We start from the raw sequence: 18489 nt of genomic DNA, 5'->3' as shown, positions 1-18489 counted from the left end.
CACTTACATTATAAGAAAAGTAAATCTCAAAACATACAGTGTCTATAATCCATTTTTTACCCCCAGGTTTCTGAGTGAATCTGATGAATGTAGCATGACCGGTTTCGCCTCTAACAGTATGATAATGCAGACTCTGCACCAGTGTGATGCAGCCCCGCAGAATTGCAGTGTCTGCAGTAGAGACTCAATGACCTTGCTTCAAGGTCGCAGTGACACTGCCGTCAGTTTTTCCTCTCATGCGCGCACCACGGATATCCTGTCCTGAGCCCGCTGCATACATGAGACCACACCAAGACATAAACACACAGATGACACACGGTTGTCCCTTTTTGACACAATGAGGGGAATACAAGTGAGGCTACGGCTCTCACTAATTTCACAGACCAGACTAATGTTTGTCTATAATTAGAGCTAGATGACACTGAGGTGTTCAGGGGGAATACGCACTCATCCAAACCACACTACGGCTACTACATTTTCTTTTTATCCAACAATCAGTGGACAATGTTGTCATCTCTTCTGTGACAACTTCTTTCCTGTCTGTGCCAGCTGCTACCAGGCATGTTGGAGAGCGCAGGGGCAGCCTATTTCGAGAGGCAGCAGGCTACAAACTTAGACAGAAAAAAAAAAAAAATTGCAATTATCTGTATGTTAAAGACAGCCTGATTTGTTCCAAGGAGGATCTCTGAGACATGTCTGATGACAACCGTTTTGAAAGCACATCTGGAAAATTGTATTGCAGGTTGCGGGTTTTTTCTTCCCTCCGAACTATAATCCCCTTGATTATTTCCCTTTCTCATGCCATCGCAGTGATCTCTTGATCTCCTCTTCCTTGGCAACTGCCCTGTGTAGTGGCAGAGTGAGCCGGGTCAGTGTCACAAGACCGACAGCATGACTACATTTTCCATAGAGGTGTGCAGCAACAGACGTGCCTGTGTTCTTTCAGCAACAGTCCCCCAAAGCGTTAGGCATAGTATAAATAAAATGTCTAATTTTGAATTGCAGGCCATGATCGGCTATTTTAAGTTAAAGTGCCACAACGAAACTACCATAATTGGACAAAATGTACAATAAAGCCAACATTTAAACTTATAAAATAGTATTACTGGGAATATTAGTCTCACTGGGAATAAAACAATAATTTCTCATTTTATGTGGGGGAGGAGTGGTGGGATCAGGGGGCGGGGGGGTTGCTTCTGCAAAGATATATCCAGATATCCAGAGGACGACATAATTGATTTGTGTAAAGCGGATCTGAAAGCAGAACTCTTCGGGTTGCAGGCAAACCAATGTACCTAGACTACATCGGGATTAACGTAGACTGGGTCATATGTTTTTTTTTTTCACGAGTTGCGGGCCATTATTACAATGCTGATGACGCTGGTGGAAGGTGCGTACGGACGTAACGGAGACACAGCGGACGCAAATTGGACAGAGGGAGGAGAAAAGACACGAGATAGAGACCTTCGTCACTGCGCTGCGTCAAGCTGGCGAGAGAAACCCCGGAAGAAGCCGGAAGTTACAGAGTTTGCGCTTGTTAAAATTAAAACCGCGATTTGTGTTAATTTAAGTAATTTAAAAAAGTTATATAATTTTACGAGGCATGTGGTATATTCAAGTAGTAGATGGTAACTGCCTCATATTAGGCCCCGTTTCTCTGTGGGACGTTGTTTGGCTCTGGAAACGTTAAAATGTCACGTGATTCGTGGGTTTTATTGTGAAACTTCTTTTTTTCTTTACCGGAAATTCAGTTTTTCTTCTTGAAGTCTTGACACTGAAATCCAACTACAACCTCAGTTGTAGGGAGCCGACGCCGTGAAATTATTATATCAGGGTACGGAACCGACCAGGCGGTAAGACGGTGTGTCGCCGGTCGCTGCTCTAGCCTTATTACACGGTAACGTACGTGATGCGATGTGAGACACCCGGCGAGGCTCGGACAGCGCCATTAAACCGGTTAAACCGACTGTGGACTTGCCAGCCGCAAAGACTTGACTGACTTCAGATAAAAACAACCCTGCGATGGTTTTACATTTCCCAGTAAGTAGCCTCTCTTAGCCTACACTGCAGACGCCGTGCAACACAGTGGCTTTAGGCCATTATTAATCGTTTGGTGGAGATGTCAGCTGTCTATACGGGAGCCCGATGTGCATGCACGATTCGCCTGGCAGTGCTGTTAAGTTCGCGTGGCCACGTTATTGGGAGTAGGGGGCACGACCCGCTGAATAAATAGTTCGTACATTGTGTAATGATTTGCAGTACACGCTTCATGTCCACCTTAAATACCCACAGCCTCCAGACTAACTCACACCTGAATAAATGCTATAACGCTCTGTGCAATGGTTAATGCTCTAGCTGCCTGTGAAACCCCAACAACATTTCTTATTACATAGGATGCATGGGCATTAATTGAGTAAAGGAAGAATGCAGGAACATGGTTGAATAGGATGCAGCGGATAATTATCGTCGCATGCCCTCACTTAGACAAGTCCTGCATGGACAAATATCACTCCGCACTTCTCCAACTGTACACACTTTAGCTCTTCTTATATGTATTCCCCGTACACACACACACACACACACACACATACACATACATACACCCGAGTTATTCTTCTGTATGTCTTAACACACTGAACTATGCAAGTTACCGAGCCTGCTGGATCAGGATTGAGATCACTGATCTTAAGGCATAATCCACTTTGGCAATTAACCTTTCACCGGTCCGAGATCAGTAGGCAAGGTCACCCCTGGGTGCTGTTCTCTCCGTCTCCACAGTGCGCCGCATTTAAAACCCTCAAAGTGAGTTTTATGTACAGTCAGTGTGATGCATTGCCAGTGACAAAGACCAGTGGTGCCCCCTAACAAAACTACGTTAGGAAGCTGTAAACCATTTAAGACAAAGCAAGGACTGGTTTATGTGCTGTGATATTTGACTTTTTTATTTATGGGGAAAAAGTGAAGTACTGAGTGTGTGCCAGTTGCTGGTTTGTTTAAGAATGATTGTTGTTTTCTGGTTTTCTGAAAGGTCACTTTGGAAAATGAAGTTGTCAGTTCTGATCACTTCCAAAGAATATGTCTAAAGCATCACAGTATGTTTCCACGTGTTACAATCCTGTTGCTCAAGGTTAAAATGCTCAAAAAAAAGAAAAAAAAAAACTTTGTTGCAACTTTACATTTAATATCTGCTTTCTCCTCAGCCAGAATCATGTTTAAACACTAACTAAAATTATGTTTCATGTAGTTTTCTTTTTGTAGTTTTTTTTTTTTTTTTTTTTAAATCAAAACTAGTCTCTTTAATTATTTACAGAGAGTTATCACCAAACTTCAGCTTATGACTTTGAGTAGGAGACAAGGTGTTGGCTTTACTCTGTCCTTCAAGCATTCCTGTGGCTGTGACCTTTGGAGTGTGTCACGCAGTGTAAGGGGGAGGGTACTCCAGCAGCACGCAGAAACCTGGACAGATACAGTGGGTTATGTATTTTAGGAAGGAAAAGTCAGTGTCACAAGTATACACATGGTTTACCACAGAGGAAACAAAACTGTTGCTAATTGAGAGGTTTCCTCTGGCACGTGAAGCCTTTATTAACAGCTTTTCAGTAACCTAATATCTACAAGTACTTCTCAGACATCACGGTCATTATGAAATTGAACACAGTGTACCTGTGGATGTCTGGCCATTAAAAGCATTAATTGAAGGTCAACGTGAAAAGTTATGTGAAGGCACTCAGAAACCTTGCGCTTATTTTGCAGGTGTCCTGAAAACCACAGAGTTCAACCCAAGCAACAGCACTTCATCACGCTACCACCGGGAGTGAGGGATATATAGGCTTTAAACTCCAGTTCACCAAACAGGTAATCTGTTCTCACTTCACCTTTTATGCTGATGAAATATTATGCTATTATGCTATGCTTCAACTGGGATTATGTCTGTTATTTGTATTCTGTAGCCAGGTGCCACACTTGCCTCTGGGTTCATTCTTGTGAGGCTGTAATGGACCTTTTACTGGCAATGTTAATGTCTCCTTTAGAAAATACTGATAGGCAAAGGGGGAATATGGAAGGAGAAGTGCAGCACCAGCAGTAGAGATTGATTTTGAAGGTGCTGGCTTCTCATTTCACATCCAAACTATTAAGAGAATATACATGACAGAATATAGCATCTATGATTCTGTTGCAATCAAGCCATTCACAGGACATACCAGCTGCAACACAGATATATTTTGTGATTTGTTGTTCTGAAATGATCACATGTGAACTCAACACCACTCACCCCTTACATGTAAGTCAAACTTTGCCATTCATCAGTTCATCATTAGGACTCTGATTTGTATTCTGTTATGTAAAAATTGAGACTTTGGATTAATGGCTGATTTGCTGATAGTAAATTAATCCTGACTATGCTTATTATAGGTTTATATATATATGAGTTTACTACTGGGACTGAACATAATTCTCCAATATCATCTCTTAATGAATCTTTTTGATGATCCTTCACATTAGAGAGAATATGAGTATATTTTTCTAACTCTTTATGTGTGTGAGATAAGGTGAAGTTAGTATATAACAGTCAAGCCTATTTTAAAAAATAATAATAATGTGCACTAACAGCTAGTTGATTTGACAGTTAAATGACGCAGCTTGCAGAGTGCTCCTTGCACTAATGTGTTTTAGCTGCAGAATATCCATCCTGTATCATTTACCAGCTGTTAGAGAAAGCCGATTGTAGCCCGGCCCATCTCAACACAGCCAACTCGAGCTAGCGGGCGCTGGCAGTCTGGAAACAGATTTTCTGTCAAGCCTGTGCCATGTTCTCACACCGTGGAGAGACTTAAGTGCCGTACTAGTCACCGCTATCAGGTAAGATGCAGCCTAGCCTGTGTTAGAGTGACAAAAATAAACCTCGGCCCCGGGAAGAGAGAGCTGGTCAGTCAGGATTAACGCTAGCTACTGCTAGCTTAGTTAGCTAAGGGTAGGGCTAACCTCCAGTTATAATGCGGTCGCTGTGGTTAAAGCTAATGCTAATGCTACCCCAAACATGTTGGTACATTAAAGTACACACGGCATGTTTCTGTGGTGAGTTAAATGGTAAACCAAGCAGTTTAGCACACCTCACCTGGTTTATCTCACCCTTTAATCGGCTCTCATCAGACGATTAAGTTAACCACATAGCTATTCTCGTTTGCGTTTCAACAATTTTATTGACTGAGACTCCTGTTCCTCCTTTGTCAGAGCAGATGTCGAAGTGGCCAGCGGTGCACATGGTACTGGGATCCTTGCTGGTCTGAGTTAACAGACTCATATTGTTGATCACCTGGCCTCATACATTATTAGTCCTGATGACACTGGCTGAGCCTTCCACCGAGCGTGTAAACTCAGTCCAAGTGAGCTAAACTTTAAACAGGGTAATGTTACTGTGACCCCCCCTTGTTGCTTGCCAAACAGTGCTACAAGTCCAGAGGGGGCAAACTCCAAAGAAAATATAGGACTACCAGCTACTATAGGACTCAGTTATCAGCTGTAGCAATAAATATATTATGATAAAAGAATACTTGGTTTGCAATTGATTATATCTGGAGCAAGTTTTAAGTTCCTCCATGTTTTGAATCCAGGATGTCAGGTAAAAAGTCTTTATCTACAACCATACTTCACTGTATTACATGTTGTATTGCATATGTGTAAAGCACAGTGTTTGCAAGGTGACATCCAGTGATTCACTTAGTTTTCCTGAGTGTCAAAGCAATGAGAGCCTCTTTTCTTTTTTTCCTCAGTGGGTCTTGAACACTGATTATACGCCTGATATTGAACAGCTTTGATTACCTTCAAACTAAAAGGATATTTTTCTAAAGAGTCATGTCTAATAAATGCACTATGCGATGTGAAGTGTATCTGAATGGAAAGATGTCAGTAGAGGGGCTGTTCATCATAGATGTCTCTTAGGAATAAATGGGTAATAAATAACATGTATTAACAAGTTTGCAAACTGACATAAACAGCACGGATCAGGACTGAGCAGTTATTGACAATATATACTTGACTGATAGTTTATTTATTTATAACAGTACTTAAATATATAAACTGCAACTGGTTTATCAGCTGAACTGATGAACAAAAAATAAAAAAAAAGGTTGGTAATTACCCATATGTATGCATGAGAAACTCTGCAGAGATCCCATCTCATCGTCCTTCCTCTGGCAGTGAACCTCCAGCAGTGAATGAGAGCAGTCACTCAAGTAAGGCTCTGCATTAATGTATCCACTGATGAGATGAAGATTAGAGACAGACAGAGACACATACTATGATTCATGCCTCTGCCCTGTTGATCCACTTTTCCCTTTTCACCCATTTTTCTGATCGCTGAAGTGCTGTCGACAAAATCAGTCTAACATGGAGGCTACATTTCTAAAGCCAAAGAAAGTTAGCATCATAATATATAGTATAATGAAACATGAACCATTTGTCTTTGTTTGGCTGTTCAGTACACTGACTGGTTCCCTTATAGGGGTGTAATTACAGGAGTGACACACCTACAGTGCATTCAGTAAGTATTCAGATCGCTTTACTTTTTCATATTTTGTTATGATGCAGCTTCATGCTAAAATCATTTAAATTCATTTTTCCCTCATCAACCTAGACTCAATACCCCATAATAACAAAGTGAAAACAGAATTTATAACATCTACACAAGTATTCAGACCCTTTGCTATGATACATGAAATTTAGCTCAGGTGCCTCTCATTTCTCCTTTGAAATGTTTCTACACCTTGTTTCTACACCTTGATTGAAGTCCACCTCAACCTCACCTCAAACGTCCAATTCAATTGATTGGACGTGAGAAGGCACACACCTGTCTTGAGGTCTTACAGCTGACAATACATATCGGAGCAAAAACCTACGTGTCAGCGGGACTGGCTGCAGAGCTCAGAGGCAGGTCTGTGTTGGGACACAGAGCTGGGGAAGACTACAAAAAATTATTTATGCTGCACTGAAGGTTCCTAAAAGCACAGTGGCCTCCATAATTCTTAAATGAAAGAAGTCTGGAAAAACCAGGACTCTTCCCACAGCTGGCCGTCCGGCCGACCAGAGAAGGGCCTTGGTAAGAAAGGTCACCAAGAACCTGATGGTAACTCTGGCTGGGCTCCAGGGATCCTGTGTGGAGATGGGAGAAACTGCACCGATCTGGGCTTTATGGCAGAGTGGCTGTACAAAGCCTTCCCTTAGTGAAGGACACATGAAAGTCACTTGAAGTTCACAAAAAAAGCAGCTAAAGGACTCTCAGACTGTGAGAAACAAGATTCTGTGGTCTGATGAAACCAAGGTTAAACTCTTTAACTTCAGTTCTTACCGTCATGTCTGGCACAACTGAAGCATGATGGCAGCACCATCATACTGTGGGGGGTACATGTTGTGCTCCCTGTCCCTACAGCAGCAGGGACAGAGACTGGTCAGGGTTGAGGGAAAGCTGAACAGAGCAAGTATAGAAAGTGTAGAGATACTGTTAATGAAAACCTGATCCGGAGAGCTCAGGATCTCGTCCTGGGTTGAAGGTTCACCTTCCAAAACGACAATGACCCTAAGCACACAGCCAAGACACCACAGGAGCGGCTTAGGGACAACTCTGTGAATGTCCTTGAGTGGCCCAGCCAGATCCCTGACTTGGACCCAAACAAACATCTCTGGAGAGACCTGAACGTGGCTGTCCACCAGCGGTCCCCATTCAACCTGACAGAGCTTAAGAGGATCTGCAGAGAAGAATGGCAGAAAATCCCCAAAATCCAGGAGTGCAAAGTTTGTCACATCATACCCAAGAAGACCTAAGGCTGTGATCACTGCCGAAGGTGCTTCAACTAGTAAGCAAGTACTGAGGAAAGACTCTGACTTATGCCAGTGTGATATTTCAGTTTTTCCTTTTTAAGAAATTTGCAAAAACATTTGAGACATTCTGTTTTTACTTTGTCATTATGGGGAATTGAGTCTAGAATGATGAGGGAACTGAAATTTAAATGACTGAATGATTTTAGCATGAGGCTGGAACATAACAGAAAGTGAAGGGGTCTGAATATTTTCTGAATGCACTTTATGTTCTCAATTTCATTTATATTTGCTCTTTTGGCTTTTATCCCGAGTGACTTACAGGTGAGGGACAACATTAAAGCATCAGTACAGTAGGAGACCTTGAAGCAAGCACTAAGTACTAAATCTGTTCAGTAAGACAAAGTGCAAGGAGATCAGGTAAAGCAGTGCATCGAAAGTGCACAGTAAGTGCTAGTTAGGCACGTTAGAGTGCTAGGAGAGGAGGTGCTCTTGGAAGAGATGAGTCTTCAAGAGATTCTTGAAGATAGAGAAGAACGCCCCTGCTCTGAAAACATTTGATAGCTTGTTCCACTGGTGGGGAACCACAAACGAGAACAGTCTGGACCGTGATTGTCGTGTGTGCAGGGATGTTAATGTCAGATGACATTTCTTGAAGGACCGCAGTGGCTGAGAAGGAGCGTAAGCCTGTATGAGATGGGTACAGGCCCAGACGTCACTCTGTAGGCAAGCATTAGTGACTTGAATTTGATTCGGGCAGCCATGGGTAGCCAGTGGAGGTCATTGAGCAGCAGAGTGACATGTGCCCTTTAAGGCTGATCGAAAACCAGACGTATCGTGGCATCTGGACCATCTGTGAGGGTTTGACTGTGTGAAGGGAGGCACCCTAGAGACCCTGATATGGGCAGTGAAGAGTGGTGATCACTTTGTTCACACATTCACCAATTCACCCATCCTTGGTCAGTTAGTTTACCGCAAGAAAAACCTCCAGTTTCAAAGAGCTCACACTGCTTTTAGGCTAATTGTATTACATAAAATTGACGCAATGCATGATTGACATTAAGGATCCAGACATTTGGCATTAGACCTAAGTTACTGGAAGTTGAATCACAGCTTAAAAGCATGAAACATTTATTACTCATGGTGATCTAACCATTCACATTTAACCATCTGACCATTACATGTGGTTGTGTAAGTGATGGATCTGTACACTCAACTAAGAAATGTTTTCTTTTGAGTGTCACTATGTTTTTTGACATAAGGAATTTTATTCCTCACAGAGTTTACTCTCGCGCAGCATTTTGAATGGATTCGGAGTAATTATAAAACCTCTCTGTATCGTAGTGTTGAAGTTTGATGTTCACATTTGTGGCAATCTTGACCTGAAACTAAGGAATCTGTTGTGCATGAGAGTGAATGTGTGTTTTTCAAGTATTTTCCGTATTCTCAGGAATATTTGTTTGTTGTGTGTTGTTGTCGTTTTGAGGCTTGTAAACTGTATTAGATTAGATTTAATGAAGACGATGGGAGAGTTCTGCTGCCCTCTGCAGAGCTGAAACTGTGCCACAACTCTGTAAATAATTGTTAGTTGCAGCCCTGATGTGGAATCACGAACATATTTTTCATTTCATCACAAACAATATTTACAGTGATTGTTTTGTTTGTGCTTGTTCATCTGGCCATAGTTTCTGTACAGCAGCAATGTTTCGTCATTGGCAGGCGAGCAGTTTGCTGCGACACTCTTTCCTGCCTTATTTAAACATAAGTTATGTGTCTGAATAGTGAAGAGTGAGCACTGTCTATGAGCATAGCAACCTTCATCCGGTCACCTTGGCTACTTTAATGTCTAGAGATGTCACAGACGAAGATTTCACACTGTGGGGATGATTCACGTACTGTATAGCTCTATTTTAGGCTCGAAAGGTTCTTGTTTGGTGAATCGAAGGTGTGTTTTGATGGCTCAAAAAGCCAAGCTGAGGAAAAAATAGCACAAAACAACACAGGGTTCTGCTAAAGAACAAGAGGAGGAACAAGCAAGCTCTTTGTGACGTTAATAAAGGGAGAAGAGAAAAATCAGGCCTTGAATTCCTGTTCAGGTGTTTTTTTCCTCTTTGTTGACTGTTTTTATTGAATCCTGTGTTTACACTCAAACCAACCCACATAGGTAAACTATAGGTATAAATGCAAACAGTAAAGGTTAGTGTCAAGACTTGGAGACAGGTTCTGGGGTTGAAGGACTCCAACTTTTAGTTGGAAGATGCCAAAGAGGGAAAAAATTCAGATATGAACATGTGAACTCCGCAGATTGTGACTCTGAAAATGCCAATCTGTGCTGAGATAAAAGTTCTATTAGAAAATATCTGATTCCCATAATATTTATTTCAGCTCATAAAAGAGACTCAAAAACAGTCTGAAATTATCAGATTGAGCAAAAACAGTTTATTTGACCTTTCTGTGTTGTGTTCTTTTCCCCTCTAGACATCATGTCTTCCAGGGAGCGTCGGTCAGATGTCTACATAAAGGCAGAACCGAGTAGTCCAGAGGGAGGCGGGGGAGGTCGGACGAGCCCTGGCGGGGCCTCCTCAGACTCCTCTCAAAGCGGAGGTGGAGGAACCAGAGGAGACAGCACTAAACGTTACTCCCCGCCACTCTACACACCAGCTCTGCGCTGCCACTTCAAAGACGAGGGCGGTGATGGGGCAGAGGAGGGCTCCACCGGAAATGGAGCAGGGCGATGCAAATACGCCCTGAGCACGCTACCCAAGAGGCTCTGTTTAGTATGCGGAGATGTGGCCTCAGGTTACCACTATGGCGTAGCATCATGTGAGGCCTGCAAGGCATTCTTCAAGAGAACCATCCAAGGTGTGTTTTGAGATGAAATTCAAAGGGTTTGCGTAGAAGAACAACCAGTGTACAGTTCATGTTTTAGCCTGACACCTTCTGTAACGTAACAGTTTGATGGGATGTACGTTTGGATTACTAACGTCATGTGGAATGTGACGCTGCCTCCTGTGCAAACACTTTTTCATCTTTAAAACACAAAGTGTAAAACAAATGTGGAGAAATGTTTTTTTCAAACAAAGTGGCACATAATGGAAAATGGAAAAAAATTGTTATATTTTTCTGCAAAAAGCTTGCCCCTGTCTTGATTCTAGTATTCCACCAAGGCTTTCATTTACCTTTGAAACATGAGAGCTCAGTTAGTTAAACTAGCTAAATCTGTGAATATACTGTATGTAGTGAATACAGGTATTAAATTTTTGTTCTATCCCAAGTCTCCATAGTGGTTAAAATGTCTGAGGAATCCAGGAGTGACTAAGGACCCACATCACATCTTAATGGTGTTATTCCTTAACATGCTTCAGTACACTATCACTACAACCACTCCATCTTGTTTATACAGGTCTGTTAAACAAAAACCACGAACATTTACTGTATTTCTGTATGTTGGAAAACTTGACGGGTGGGGTAGCTTGTGTGGTTTCTGTTCTTGGTAGATTTTATGTTTAAAAAATCAAGAAAGATTAAGAATTTGAAAGACGTTTTCGTTCATCTCAGATGCTTATTCATATTTGTGTTGCTTAATCTTCTTCTTTACTGAAGAGGTTACATTTTCTGTCATCCCGTAAAGGTAATATCGAATACAGCTGTCCAGCTTCAAATGAGTGTGAGATCACCAAAAGGCGCAGAAAGGCTTGCCAGGCATGCCGCTTCACCAAGTGCCTCAAAGTAGGCATGCTTAAAGAGGGTGAGTGCAGACGCCCTGTAGCTAGTCTGTGATATTACATCTTAAGTATTCCTGTACTGATCTGTTATATGCGGTATGTTCATTCTCTGTTGTCCAGCATTAATCATAAATACCTTATGTTTTACCATGTAGGAGTTCGTCTCGACAGGGTCCGAGGTGGAAGACAGAAGTACAAACGGCGTCCAGAAGTGGAGAATGCAACGTACCAGAACGCCCCTCTACCACTGACAAAGGAGAGTGAAAAAGGTGGGATTTATACTCCTGTCTTGCCATTAGGTTTTTGTTCTACAATAGGTAACGTTAACTACAATAATCAAATTGAGCAATGAGATGAAAAGTGGCTCAGCATATTTTTTTTTGTTTAAAACTTCAGTGGTAACTATCAGCCCTCACACATTTACTCTACTTGATATTAGGTTCTGACAAATGAGAGGGTGTTTTTGCCATGAGAGGTGTCTTGCTGCTGCTGGGCAGCACATAACTGGCTGCTGATCAATTCTTTGCTGGCAAACCACATGTATGTACCAACAGCAGCTGTGTTCAGTCCATTACAAATGGAATAATAACAGCCTTGGGCGGTCAGACTGTGCTGTCCTGTTTCAGAGGTAGAGACAGTGCTCCTCAAAAAGGGCAAGACATGAGACATAGGTAAAAATAAGGTGCTCAGAGCATACAAGCAACACAAAACGCTTTAAACCCATTGGAATTGATTAGAGAACAGCGCCCTCTACTGCCAAAAACGGTACACTGATTCCTTACTTTTCAGTCAGCAATACAAGAGTGAAAAATCATAACTGTGCTAATTTGTACACATTTAGATAAACCAACTCTGAGGTCTTGATTCACATAAATCTGGCTGAGGTGCCCAGCCAGATTTAAAGAAAAACTCTCATTTGCACTCATGGAAAATAAAGATTCGTTAGTAACAAGTCAGTTGGCAGGTCTCAACCCTATATTTGAAAGAGGGTTATGTAAACTTGCAGCATGACTATAGTGTCGTATATAATACAGATAAGACTGGTGCAGCTCAGCGTATATGTTGCATAAAGCAAAAGTTAATGCATTGGTATAGATAATGACAGAGATGATATTTTGGGGATCAGTCATTGTGTCCATGAATGCACACTGCAGTCTTTATTTGTGCATCAGACTAAGTTTGTTTTGTATCTACTTTACGACATAGGTTCCTCCAACATCATTGTGTCCCACCTCCTAGTGGCAGAGCCAGAGAAGTTATTCGCCATGCCCGACCCTCTGCAGCCCGACACAGCCCAGCGAACGCTCACCACCCTTTGTGACCTTGCTGACCGTGAGCTGGTCGTCATCATCGGGTGGGCCAAACACATTCCAGGTGAGGGATTCAGAGAGGACAAAGGAGGAGAGGACAGCATGGCAACAGTGGAAGAGATGTAGCGATCCAGTCTCACGGACCAGAAAAAAAACTTGCTGTGTCATGTTTCGCTCTGAGGCTGTGACCAACAAAATGAATTGATGAAACTAAATCTCTGGAACAAAATATATTGTCAGAACAAATTAAGTCATTTGACTGGCATGTGTGGTGTGTTAGGAGGAGAGATGCTGAACTTCTGCTGACAGTTCACCTGAACTGGTGCAGTTCTTAACTGTATTATAAACTAGAGTTGGGTCAGCAGCTGCCAACAGTGTGTAGCCCATTATTTGGCCACTATAAAGACATGGTTCCTGTGTTTGTTGTGTCAGTTGACACCAAAAATATCAACATATTGCCAGTGTTCCTCCTCTGCATCTAAATTCTTCCCTCTCACTCTGTCTGTCTGTTCCCCCGCAGGCTTTCTGTCGCTGTCTCTAGCAGACCAGATGTCCGTGCTGCAGTCAGTGTGGCTGGAGGTGTTGGTGCTGGGCGTAGCGTACCGCTCGCTTGGCTGCGAGGACGAGGTGGTGTTTGCAGAGGATTTCGTCCTTGATGAGGAGATGTCACGTGTTGCAGGACTGACCGAGCTAAATGCAGCGATCAGTCAACTTGCTCGCCGTTTCCGTGCACTAAATGTGGACCGCGAGGAATTTGTCATGCTAAAAGCCATCGCACTCACTAACTCAGGTACTTTTTCTTGTTTAGCTGAACAGTTATGCAGACATATAGATTATACTCAGTATTTTGACAAACATTTACTTACATCTTATACAACTATTATGAATGCTGTACCGTATGTTGTAGGTTTTCAGATCACTTGCCGTGATTAGACCAAACTGAAACTGCCTGAAAGTGGTCTTGAGTGGCATTACTTAACAAATCAGGGTTGTCTGCTGCCTTTTATAATGGAGTCACCCCATCTAAGATGAAATTAAGAGTGCCTCCACTAATGTCAGAGGAAAATTGCATTTTTCTGAAATTTAATATCAGGCTCATTAAAGCTGAGTGCTCACTGCCTCCGCAAACCAATTCCTTGGTTGAAACCTTGTACATAACTGAGAGTCGTATTCATATTATGCAACAAAAACTACACTCAGTTTCCAGTTTATTCTGTACATTATTAGGTAATTTGCTAAAATGAATGCAGTTTTATATAACAGGCCTTCAATAAATTCTACGCTCATTTAGGTTTGAATGTTTTTGTTGAGACTGGAGGCTGCAGTTTGTGATGTAGTAGAACAACACTGCCTTACACTGAAAGCTAATTGTAATATTTAGTCTACCCTTCCTAACATAGACTGATCAGCCACAACATTAAAAGCAGTTACCGGTTTTAACCAGTTACCAGTTTTAATGTTGCGGCTGATTGGTGTATATTTCTAATGGTTGTGGCAAGTTTACCACACTCATAACCTTTATGTGGACATCCCTTAGAGATCCACTCAAGATTACTGTCAACAGCTGGTCATCTAACATGTCCTGCTTGTGCTACAGATCCACTGTTTGTTTTGTAAATAAGGGCTGTCGTTGGTTTGTATTTGTGTTAAGTTCATGGGCAACATAGGCTCTCTTTCTGTCAAAAGCTGAGAAAAGTTAACACCCTACACACTGCCTTACCATGTGCTCCCTGCTGTTCTGTCAGACTCTGTTTACATCGAGGACATGGAGGCTGTGCAAAAGCTGCGGGACCTCCTCCACCAGGCCCTGCTGGAGCTGGAATGTCAACGGCGCCCAGACGACCCCCAGCGGGCAGGACGACTGCTTTTAACATTGCCTCTTCTCCGACAGACTGCCGGTCGCGCTCTTACCACCTTCTACAGCATCAAGACCCGTGGAGGTGTACCCATGCACAAACTATTCCTGGAGATGCTGGAAGCCATGATGGACTCTCCCTAGAGCAGAAAGCAGCAGAAGTAAAGAGGATGCAGAGAAAGACCCAACAGAGATCTAGTCTTCAAGAGGGGATGACTGGTTTATGAGAGAGGAAAGTTTTTGTTATAGAATTAATAATGAGGAAAATGGTCCTTTTACCCTTTAGGCTACATGAAGAAAGAAAAATGTCAAAAGAAAAACCTCATGTATTGCCTCTAAGTGGGAATGTGTTACTTACAGCAAGATGTAACTGCCAAACTTCAGTTAAAGGCTTCAAGATCCAGGAGTGAAAACATTGAACATGAATACCAGAATAGTTTCAGCGATTTTCATGGTGTGTTCCATCACAGCAAGCATCAATCTGCAGTTGCATAACCACTGAAGAACAACACTTAGGTACCCAAGAACAGACTGCAAACATGTGGCTCTTGAACTTATATAATAATGCAACATCTACTCATGAAAGCCATTATAAAATACCCGGTGAAAGACTGGAGGGTCCAGTGTAGGGTCAGATTGACATGCACATGGAGTGCTCGTATTCACTATAGTTTAGTCTGCCTTTGTAGGCAAATTCATAGGAATTACTTGCAATATGTTAAAAGCAATATAATGACTCGATTGTTGTCTGTCACATTCAAATTGTGGATAAAATGGTGAGACATCTAGTTGTGCGTGTATATCAGTAGTTCGCCACTCTCAGGACCCCAGGTGCTGATTTAAATAAAAAACATTTCTAGCTTCTAGTGGAGCCTGGTTTGGGTCGGGGATACCAGGTGAGTAGATTTAGAAACGTGGTAGGAGGGAAAACCAACAGCACTTTGGGGATTAAATACTGGAATTGGGAACCACTGGTGTACATAGTAGGTGCAGGATTCTTTATAAAAGGTTGTGCAATTGATTTGTAGTCCAGGAGACATGCATATGAAGATTGTGTGCTCATAAAATGCTCCACTTGGAAGGTAATATATTCAGTGTTGTATGTAAATCTTATTGGCGCACAAAGAACTGGCTTTCATGCAAGCAAGCAAGCAAGCAAGCGTGTGCGTACGTGTCCAGTCAAAACCAATGAGCTACACTGAGATCAGGGAAGAACACAGCTCTGACATTAAAATCAGTGTGGCAACATCAGTGGTTAGAAAAAAATGCATATGCCTCATCTGCTTTTTTATACTGTCCACCACTAAATCAACCACTATTTTTGTCTTCAGCAGCTGTGCTGTTCAAAAATAATGGTCTGACCTGTTTGGTCTGTTTCATTTGTGGGCTATAATGTATAACACTAACCCCTATGTATCATTTATAGGTTATTGATGAGATTTTGCTGCATTTTCTGCAGTAGTGAAGAGCATTGCTTAAAGAAAATCTCAGTTGTTTCAATGCAAGATCCCTCCTTTGTAATATGTACATCTGTTGAACTTTAACTTGTAAGTGCCCGGAAAGGGCTCAGGGCAACAAGAAATGCAACATATGCAACATCTTCCTTTTGGATGTTGAAAACTTGTCTGACAACATCCTGAAAGTCCTACTCATTGTTCAGTAGGTTTGTATACTTACAGTATAAATGATCATTATAGTAAGCTTCACATGCGATGCAAAGCTACAGTATCTGATATCAGAGTGAGATCCATAAAAAGACATTATTGGCCAGAGAGCCATTAATCTTTTAGCCATGTACAGTTCCATTTAAATAAACAGAAACATGCAATTTATAGTGGAAGATAACAAAGCCAGCAAATGTGATACAAGTTCCCCATTACAATTATATTTGTGCAGCTCACAGTGTACTGAAATTTGTAAAGACTTGAAAACTCCTTTTTCATACATTTTCCTTTCTAGGATTTAAGGGTATTTTCTTTACATTGTGACACACTGTTGTGGGTTTGGTATTGGAGGGAAGCTTCCGTTCATGATATTACGAATGCTAATTGTTTTTTGTGGGTTTTTTTAATGTAAGCAGTTGTGTGTTTTCTGAGGCTGATTGTCACTTAGGGATCAATTTACATGGCTCTATAGATCCAGCTGCATGGTGAGGCTACAGAGGGCTACCTCAGGAGGCAGAGTAAGCCAGAAGGCCAAATAACTGTGGAGACGCGTGTAATTCTTGATCTTTTGACTTGTCAAGTTCAATTTGAATATTAGGTATATTGAATGTCCAGCAGTTGTGCAAACGCCTGAGATCATTTTTCTTTATTTTCATAACTCTAAGGTGTATATGGTTCATTAATCATGCCCCATGGTACAAAGTGTCTCACGCTGGGCAAACCTCCAGTTGATATGGTTTCACAGGATTAGCGTTGCAGCTTGAAAACACTGGAGGTCATTTGCAGCGGTGCAGTTTGAAAACAATTCATCTTTTAACACAGGTGTTGTATTCGCCACAGTTAGCACTGTGGAGCAGGGATTGATACATCTGGCAAAATGTGACTCCGATTCACCCGTTTGGTTTTGCTTTCATAGGTTACAGCTTACATATTCCACTCATCTAAGAAGTTTGTTGGTCTGTGATTTGTTTACTAACCTAATTTCTCAAATACTGATCAAATTTCTGAAGCAAACAAATAAATATAGATGCCTGGGTCAAATTAGAGCTTTTAAAACTTTGTCATTTACAGAAAGGTAAATATTTTTTTTCATTAGCATACAAATGTTTTAGGTACGGTGGGTTAGGGCAGGGTTATTTGCAGTGTCACTGTTAAAATTATACAGTCATTTGTAGTTTATATTAAATATGTGTGCATTAATATAAATGAGCAATACAATAAATTACCAAACCTCACACATTTCCTTGTATAGCCACCGTGTACATTTAACATTGCCAGTTATAATGAAGAATAGCTACTAAACGTTATATTATTTAGAGGTTCAAATCAATGTTTGTATTTTGAAAGACTATTTAAATGATTAAATTCTATTTTTTACTCAATTTACTGTTGTTTGTTGACACTGCTTTATTTTTGTGTGATATTGGCTGTGAATTTCTGTGTGTAGGCTTTTTTTTCTTCTTCCCCATTTAGATAAAACAGTTTGATGTCCTTGTCTAAACATGTCCACATAAAAATCACTGTGAAAAAAAGTGAGATCTTCCACTGTCTGAGGCATCAGGGAGTGGATTATTGTAGGTGCTTTGTGTTGTGTAATAAACGGACACACCACCACCACCGCATATCACTGGTCTCATCTCTCCCTGTGGGTGTTTATGTGTGTGTATTTGTGTGTGGTTTTGTATTAGATGTGGGTTGGGTGGTGAATAGTACTGTTGAAACTTTCAACTTCATGATTAATATTCTTGACAACACAGATTTCGACACACACTTATGACTTATGATAAGGGACAGTCCATCAAAGGTTTTGCAAAACCTAAATAGTGGGCAGATCTCACATGCAGTTACTGAGCATGAGAAATTAATACTTATATAGAATAAATACTAAAGTAAGTTATTATATAGTAATATTTATTATAATACTATACAATAAATCAATGGAAGATTACAGATGACTGAACCTGACCATACCACCATTATAAATAATCTGTCACTATGTGCTTGTGTATTAAGTTTGGCCTGGGACAGCAGGTGTTAATTTTGTGAAACAGCACTTGAAGCTTTACTCTAAAGGGCATCATTATCCGGTTTATTTTCTTTAACCAGGCGGCCGTGTCTCCACT

At 41.4% G+C, this 18489-nt stretch overlaps 1 protein-coding gene across 2 annotated transcripts; it reads left to right on the top strand.

Annotated features, from left to right (window-relative positions):
• The first annotated feature begins 1780 nt into the window (after window positions 1–1780).
• On the top strand, window positions 1781–17978 carry esrra (estrogen-related receptor alpha). Of its 2 annotated transcripts, XM_041051390.1 has the most exons (8): window positions 1781–2040; window positions 3754–3855; window positions 10291–10674; window positions 11444–11560; window positions 11693–11806; window positions 12744–12911; window positions 13368–13637; window positions 14593–17978. In XM_041051390.1, the coding sequence occupies exons 3-8, from the start codon at window positions 10296–10298 to the stop codon at window positions 14844–14846; spliced, it is 1302 nt and encodes a 433-aa protein (XP_040907324.1). In that variant the 5' UTR covers window positions 1781–2040; window positions 3754–3855; window positions 10291–10295; the 3' UTR covers window positions 14847–17978. The 2 variants fall into 2 exon arrangements, with proteins under 2 accessions (XP_040907324.1, XP_040907325.1); XM_041051391.1 differs by lacking the exons at window positions 1781–2040; window positions 3754–3855 and adding an exon at window positions 4723–4860.
• The last annotated feature ends 511 nt before the right edge of the window (window positions 17979–18489 follow it).

Source organism: Toxotes jaculatrix, chromosome 12 (genome assembly GCF_017976425.1).
Source record: "Toxotes jaculatrix isolate fToxJac2 chromosome 12, fToxJac2.pri, whole genome shotgun sequence".
NCBI lineage: Eukaryota > Metazoa > Chordata > Actinopteri > Toxotidae > Toxotes > Toxotes jaculatrix.
Note: the sequence above shows the minus strand (reverse complement) of the source record. Positions and strands in the feature narration are given on the sequence as shown.

Bases quoted from the DNA above. Each gene is read 5' to 3' on its own strand.
- esrra (XM_041051390.1), top strand. From the start codon at position 10,296: ATGTCTTCCAGGGAGCGTCGGTCAGATGTCTACATAAAGGCAGAACCG. The intron at 12,912-13,367 runs GTGAGGGATTCA...GTTCCCCCGCAG, and splicing joins GTGGGCCAAACACATTCCAG to GCTTTCTGTCGCTGTCTCTA. The intron at 13,638-14,592 runs GTACTTTTTCTT...CTGTTCTGTCAG, and splicing joins CATCGCACTCACTAACTCAG to ACTCTGTTTACATCGAGGAC.